This window comes from Diplodia corticola, assembly GCF_001883845.1.
Source record: "Diplodia corticola strain CBS 112549 chromosome Unknown scaffold17, whole genome shotgun sequence".
In the NCBI taxonomy this organism is placed as follows: domain Eukaryota; kingdom Fungi; phylum Ascomycota; class Dothideomycetes; order Botryosphaeriales; family Botryosphaeriaceae; genus Diplodia; species Diplodia corticola.
Genome location: NW_017971496.1, coordinates 515,332 through 523,029, shown reverse-complemented (window position 1 = coordinate 523,029; position 7,698 = coordinate 515,332). Strand labels below are relative to the sequence as shown.

At 56.9% G+C, this 7,698-nt stretch overlaps 2 protein-coding genes across 2 annotated transcripts; one reads left to right on the top strand and one right to left on the bottom strand.

The window, feature by feature from the left end:
- Positions 1–894: 894 nt before the first annotated feature.
- On the top strand, positions 895–5,426 carry BKCO1_17000159 (ser thr protein phosphatase family protein; the record flags this gene model as incomplete). The annotated part of the gene is made up of 5 exons (XM_020271625.1): positions 895–2,785; positions 3,300–3,660; positions 3,721–4,092; positions 4,157–4,353; positions 4,423–5,426. The coding sequence occupies 5 exons, from the start codon at positions 895–897 to the stop codon at positions 5,424–5,426; spliced, it is 3,825 nt and encodes a 1,274-aa protein (XP_020131758.1).
- Positions 5,427–5,961: 535 nt separating this feature from the next.
- Positions 5,962–7,230, bottom strand: BKCO1_17000158 (15-hydroxyprostaglandin dehydrogenase; the record flags this gene model as incomplete). Its single annotated transcript, XM_020271624.1, has 3 exons — positions 5,962–6,184; positions 6,306–7,114; positions 7,162–7,230. The coding sequence occupies 3 exons, from the start codon at positions 7,228–7,230 to the stop codon at positions 5,962–5,964; spliced, it is 1,101 nt and encodes a 366-aa protein (XP_020131757.1).
- Positions 7,231–7,698: the final 468 nt, after the last annotated feature.

The window sequence follows — 7,698 nt, the reverse complement described above, 5'->3', positions numbered from 1 at the left end:
GTGTGTGTGTGTGTGTGTGTGTGTGTGTGTGTGTGTGTGTGTGTGTGTGTGTGTGTTTGTGCTCACTTAGCGACTTCTGGGCCCAACTGACGGGAAGCCCGAATGGTTTTTGTGTTGATGTCTCAACTAATGATGTTATTACTCGGCAAGTGTTCAAGCGGGGTTTGGACATGGACGTTCCTAAGTCCGGCTCTATGCTAGACTTGCGAGCTTCCACCGCTGAGCGTGAAAGCTCTACATGGGTCCCCGCTCTTGCCGTTAAGCCGCTAAGCTGGACTAACCAATGAGCGGCGCCAGTTCCTGTTGCCAGGGCTGGGCAAGAAGCTTGCCAACACCTCTTACAAGACTGCTGTGTAAAAGATGGCTGGGGAGTAGACGAGGCGGTTCACTTCATCGGTGATGGCTTCTTTCGGGTTGAGCGGGTCCTCGGTGTTTCGCGCTTCGGATTCGCACGAGCCTTGAGCCTCTACAAGCTTTGGGCCTCAATCACGACAAGAACAGTGGGGGTCGTGGAAAAAGAAAAAGCCTGGAGAAATGATAGATCAAGAGTGCGATCAGCATAGATCAAGAGTGCGATCAGCATGGACTGGGGGAGTCACGGCATAGACATGTGTTGACATGGTCCGGACGATAAGCTGGGCTAGGAATTGACCCCAGGGAAGCGGGAAGCAGCAGGCAGATTCGCCAGGTGCGCCGGGTGCGGAGTCTCGCACTCGGCAAGCGAACACGTGCGAGTACGGTACCACAACATTCGCCATCTCCCCCTCACTGCAACGTCACGTACTGTACCACAGAAGGCGCATCCAGAATGCTACAAAAGCGGGAGGGTGCGCCCTCGCTGGCTTGGTCAGCCGCCTGGAACGCTCTTTGCAAGCTGCCTCGACGCACGACACCATGATTCCTTTTGTTCTGCGCTCTGCAGCTTCTATCATGCCCTCGGCCCCAGGTCTCCCGTCCTACGTAGCATCGGCTGGATTTCCCACCTCTGCCTTCTCTTCTTATTACCTGCCACCATCGACCACTCAGGAACCTCAGCCCGCACTCCATGATCCAGTTCTCAACATCACCTTTCCTCTCAACCTCACCCATCCCGACACAATTCCTGGCGCAGCCCTCGATCCTGTTGTTTTCCCGGAGCCCATTGCGAATCTGACTTCCGATGCTGTCGAAGCTCTTTTCAATGCCATCGTGGCAAACGTCTCCGCCATCATCGATGGTGGTGGTCCGGAAAGCAACTGCTCGAAATGCATCACCGCACTGCAACTTGCCAAACCAGCTGCACTCTACGCTCCTTCCAAACTTCCTGATGCCATGGTTGATCTTTGCAAGCAATACCAACTCCATTCGAACACCAAGTGCGAGGAAGACTTCGCCACCAACACATTCGGCTCCATCTGGACCCAGGTATTGAGATTCGCAGACCTGGACGGATTCGACGCCAACTACATCTGCAACTCGTTGAGTAAGGCTTTCTGTCCCAAGCAGAACACTGCCCCCTTAGACATGGCCACGCTGTTTCCGAAGCCAAAGCCTGCTGATGCTACCGCGCCCAAGCCCAGCGGGAACAGGGTCAAGGTGTTGCACATGTCAGACATCCATCTCGATCCGCGCTATTCTGCCGCATCTGAGGCCAATTGTTCTGCGAGCATGTGTTGCCGATCCAACGTAGAGAACTCAGCCCTCGGTTCCGGCCAAATCTCATTCCCTGCTCCTCTCTTTGGAGCTTACGAGTGCGATACACCATACGACCTCAGTCTCGCTGCCCTGCAAGCTGTTGGTCCGCTGACAGGCACCTGTAAAGAAGCCCCCTTGGGCTGGACAGTATACACGGGCGATCTCGTTTCACATGACCCGCAGAGCCAGCTCTCCCGGGCTTATGTTGAATACACCGAGACGAGCGTCTACACCATGTTCAAGAAGTACTTAACCGGCCCAGTCTTTGCCGCGCTGGGAAATCATGACAGCAACCCGGAAGCCATCGACTCTCCTCACCGCCTTCCCGGTCCGCTCGGCCAGCAGCAGTCGTGGAACTATGACCATGTTGCGGCTCTGTGGCAGCACGAGGGTTGGATTGGCCCCGACGGAGCCGCTGAAGCACGCCTGCATTATGGCGCCTACAGCATCAAGAATCACTACGGCCTGCGTATCATTACCTTCAACACTGATTTCTGGTACAAGTCGAACTTCCTGGCATTTATCAACACCACCGACCCCGACAACTCTGGCATGTTCAAGTGGATGATCAACGAGCTCCAAGCCGCCGAGGATGCAGGTGAGCGCGCGTGGATCATGGGCCACGTCCTCTCGGGCTGGGACGGCACGAATCCTCTCCCGAACCCGACAGACCTGTTCTACCAGATCGTCGACCGCTACAGCCCTCACGTCATCGCCAACGTTTTCTGGGGCCACACCCACGAGGACCAATTCATGATCTACTACGCCAACAACGGCACCGTGCGCGACGCCAACCATGCTCTCATGTCCGGCTGGATCGGGCCTTCTGTCACACCCCTCACAAATGTCAACTCCGGCTTCCGGCTGTACGAAGTGGACACCGGCACCTTCGACGTCATGGACGCCTGGACTTTCGTGGCGAACGTCTCAGTCTTCCCGGACTTGAGCAGCACGGGGCCGACGTATAGTCTGGAGTATTCGACCAGGGACACTTACGGCCCTGCTGCCGACTGGCCCGTCGAGGCCCCGCTCAACGCTACCTTCTGGCACCGCGTGACGGAAGCGATGGAAAAGAATCATACGCTTGTTAGCATTTTCAACACGTATCAGGGTAAGGGGAGCGTGATGACCCCGAACTGCACGAACGACGCGTGCGCTGAAGCGAAGATTTGTTACATGAGAAGTGGCAGTGTGGCACTTGGCAGTCAATGTCTGCAGGGGTCAGTTTGTTGCTGTTGAATGCTTTTGTGGTGTTGCCGCTAACTTCAGACGCAGGTATGGCTCGGTGCAGGGTGCTTTCAGCCCTTCTTCGTGAAGCAACAGCTCATATTTTCGTAACAACATTTTTTCCACAACAGCAGTGACTACACCCAATCCCTGGAATTCATTTCCGTAAGATTGTTCGTTTATGAAACTTGATTTTTTTTGGTGCGCGTCGAAACATGTCTATTGCCTTGGCATTCTACGTTTAAAGAGCGCAAGTTCCCCTGTAGAATGGTTGATGGAGAGGTAAATGCTTGCGCAACTCCCTGAAAAACAATCGGCTTTCGCTTGCTTATGTAAGGTTGTCGCGATGGGTCGTCATCCTGGGCTGTGGCTGTGGCTGACATATCCTAAGTACTTAGTGTTCTTCGCGGATGCGTGCTACAGGCCCCGCACAGCCACGGCCATCCCGAATCAGCATATGAACCCCTCCACTTCCCCCCAATCGTCGTCTGTACACTCACAATTTTCCATCTTGCTTCGCCCAAGAGCACACTGGCCGCCGACATCATTTTCAAAGCCTGCGCAGCGAGGATCCGTATCAAGGGGTAGAGCTCGTGAGGCTGAAGGCTTGAATCCGGATGATCAAGCTTCCGCCCCATGGACCGCCCCCACTCGCGGCCACTACATCCGATTGGGGAAGGAGGAGGAGACGGCGAGCGCCGGCGAAACAGACAGCTGTCACAACGTAACCTTCAAGTCTTTCAAGCATCTGCTGTTGCGGTACGCCTTCTGGCCAGCTTAATGTGACGGGCTCATTGATAATCAATCTTAGACCCCCAGTCCCACCGTCGACAGGCACGATCCTGGCCTACAACGCCATGCCGGCCCGACTTCCAACGCTCTTCGGAGGTACATGCTAGGCGGACCAGAAGAGGACCCGTTCCCACTCTATGCAAAAGAAGCCCGGAATCACACTTATAATTTGGAGCAATGTGAACAGACTTCAACGTCAGTCCAAGGCAAACGACGCGAAAGGTCCGCCTCCGTCCCACAAGGTGACGCCATCGAAGGAGGCGCCAAGCGCCATTGTTCCACACTCGCCGGCACCGAGGTCAAGAAGGACTTTGCCTGCCCGTATCACAAAAGGTTTCCACGGCAAAGGTTGCCCTCCAGCACCTGCTCGCATGGGTTTCCAAGTTCAACTAGAGTGAAGTAAGCTGCACCAGAATGGACTCGGCTTTACGGATGTTCCGCTAATATACCATTTTGTCCCAAGGGAACATCTCTTCAGGACGCACTCACTTAAGCAGTCTCGAAGCAAAATGCCTGTACATGAGATGATGTTTGGCCCCGAGGAAGACGAGACCTTTAAGAAGAGATCCAAACGGAATTCGTCCGAAGCGGAGAAATGGACAGCCTTCTGGCGTGTACTCTTTCCGGACATGGTGTTACAAGGAATCATCCCTTCACCATGTACGCATGCCCCACCGACGGCAGAAATCGTAACGTCGTTACAGTCATGTCACTGACCCACACCCTCAGATCTCGACGACGAAGATGCGTCTGCCATGGAAAATGGCCAGCTCGCCAGCTTCCAGGCGCTGCAGTATGCGACGTTACCTGAGAAATTCCAGGAACGCTGTGCCGAAGTGATGGCTCGCCGGGGCCTTGATGACAAGCCCGGCGTGGACGAACTAATCGATATGCTCTCCGGACTTATGCGCGATGTCATGAAGGAAAACGGATTCTGCACTACCCTCGAAGACGACGTGCGAGTAAATACATCAACATCGTCTTCATCCACGCCCGTTACCCAGCGGCCTTATCCAGCGGTCGCAAGCTCGACAGCGGCGGGCGGATCATACACCGGATTCCAGGCCGCGAACACGGCGCAGCACAAGCTACGGGGCGGCTCCTTTTCCGCCAACAACTACACCCCCACAGCAACGTACCACCAGCCCGAGGACCACGTCAACCATCTCCCTCTTCCTCCTCCCCAGGTACCTGTCGGGACAGCCACCATCGATTCGGGCTACTACTCTGCAGAGATGAAGTCATCGTTCGGGTCGTCGTCGTCACCGTCGCAAACCCGTGCGCAACGTCCTCTCCTCGCTGACCCATCGAAACACTACCACGGTCGCACCCATCCAGCCATCTCCTCCATGGACCACAGCAACAGCATCCCTTGCAACGACACCAGCCATGCTGCTATTGTTACTGCTACTACTACTACTGCTGCTGCTGCTGCTGCTGCTGCAAACAACTATCCGAACTGGGGCTCAGACGACGACATGATAGCGCTGATCCCACAGCAGCAACAGCCACAGGACTACTCGTCAACGGATTTCGCTGGCAGCTGGGCGAATGGTGATGGTGATGGCGATGACGAATATTTCGATGTGAACGAGTTTTTTAACGAGCGGTATGAGGAGATGCAAGGGGCATCGGCATCGGCGTCGGCGTCGGCGTCGGCGGTGGTGGCGGTGGCGGTGGCAGCTGGGCAGCGGAGTGTGGGTGTGGAGGAAGCCGCTACGCCGATGAGGTGAAGTGAGCTGGGCTGGGGTCGGGGTGTGAAGGCCAGACTCTGTATCCTCCTCTTCGTCCGTAAGAACGCGTGGCGATGGCTTCAAGATACTGCTGTTCCATCTACGGCGATGCTCCAAAGGTGTGGACAGTTGAGTCAAGTATCCCCCTAACGAAGATGTGGATTAAAACGACCTCTTTACATGAGTTGCTGAAGCAGATATCCAGATGTAGATGTGGGTATTAGAAAGGTACAAATTCAGCCAGATATTGGATTCCACTACCTACGTGAGATAGATGTAGGGGGGTAACCTCTTTCCTCACCCACCGTGGCTTCGCCCCAACGTCTCGATGTCCCAGAAGCTTTCAATTTCTTACACGGTCAAGCTAACCCCTTCTCTATGTTGACACAGCAGACAAAAGCGCTTCCGGTCATTTTTCCCCCTATACCTTGACCAGTTCTTTCCCCTTCCATTCAATCACACCCCCCGTCCTCTCCTACCAAGATTCCCCACCTGCGATTTATTTCCTCTCCCAACTTCTTCCCAAAACCTTCACCTATCGATACGTACCCGACAGCCCCGACTCCTCGCCGTGGCCCATGACGAACCACGGCTCCCACACGGTCGTGGCCCCCTCAGTGGCGATGCCGTTGGCGTAGGCGGGGCGGTCATAGTAGACGATGTTCGTGCCGGACGCTTCCATCTGCTCACCCGTCCGGCCCGTCTCATCCTCAAGGTATATGCGGAAGCCCTCCAGGACGGTTTCCATGGGGGTAGGACTGCGCACCAAAAGTCAGTCAGTCCGTGATCATCAGCCCAACCATCCAGCACCACTCCCTCCCCTCCCGGGTAAAAAAAAAAGAAAACGAAAAGAATGCAAAGAAAACGGGGACCACCCACCACCCCTCGGGCACCGCCCTAATCATCTCCTCGGGCACAATCGGCGTGCTCACCAAGCCCGGATGCACCACGTTGACCACGACCCGGTGCTTCGCCCACATCACGCCCGCCACGCCCCTCACGAACGCCACCACCGCCGCCTTCGCCCCGCAGTACTCTGGCACCACCGGATGCGGATGAAACGCGCCCACACTCCCCGTCACCACCACCCGCCCCCTCACCCCGCCTTCTCCCGCATCATTCCCCCGCATGAACCTCGCCGCCAACAAAACCCCATACACAACCCCCTTATAACACACATCCGTCGCCCCCAGATCCGGCTCCGGCGGCACCACCACCTCCCCACCATCCTCACCCTCCTGGGCATCCTCTTCCCCATCCAGCAACCCATACACGCTCCCCCGATCCGTCTCCCCCGCATTCGCCACCAGCACGTCCACCCGCCCGAACGCTTCCCGCACCGCCCGGAACATGGCCGCCTGCGACGCGTACGACGCCACGTCGGCGGCGAAGAAGCGCGCGCGCGTCCCGCCGCTGGGGTCGAGCGAGCGGGCGAGCGCGGTCCCGACGTCGGTCCGGCGCCCGACGAGGGCGACGCGGTGGGTGGTGTGCCCGTGCCGGGGCGTGAGGAGGGTGCGGGCGAGGGCGAGGCCGATGCCGGACTGGTGGTTTGGGGTGGGGTGGGTTAGTTGGGGGTTGGTTGGGTAGGGGGGGAGGAGGGGAGGAGGGGAGGAGGGGAGGGGATTGGGGTGGGGAGGAGAGGAGGGGAGGAGGGGATTGGGGTGGGGATGGAGCTGGGCTGGGCTGGGCTGGGCTGGGCTGGGCTGGGTTGGTTGTTTTTTGCTTGCTTGCTTACCGTGGCGCCAGTTACGATGGCGACGGGGTCGTCGGAGGACGGGGGCGGAGGCGGAGGCGGGCTGGCCATTGTTGGATGGTAGTGTGAAGTGTGGTGTAGATTGGGGAGACGAGGACGTGGTGTGTCTGTTGTTTTTGACAGTCTGCGAGGGCGGGAGCAATTGGAAGTGTGTTGACGGCAGACGAAACCTTGTCGATATCGGACGTCAATGGCTTTCTTATAAACAAGGAAATCAGCTGTTCGGGCTCCATTTTATTGTAACAGATCATCCTTCGTTCAAGGCCTCCCCTCACTTCCCCTCCCCCCACCTGTCTCTCCTCCACTGCGGCTCTAGGCTAGCCGCAAAGGCTGCCAATGCTATGCAGACAACGCCCCCCAGGTGACTAAGCATGACAGGTAAGCACTTGGCTTCAATCGCCATGCGAACGTGGTATAGAATGCGGGGACAGGTATGGCCGCGCAGGATCGGTTTGCATATACGGCGGACGGACCAATCAAACCCCCGGAACCTAAGCAGGTGGGTGGTCATGCCATGGG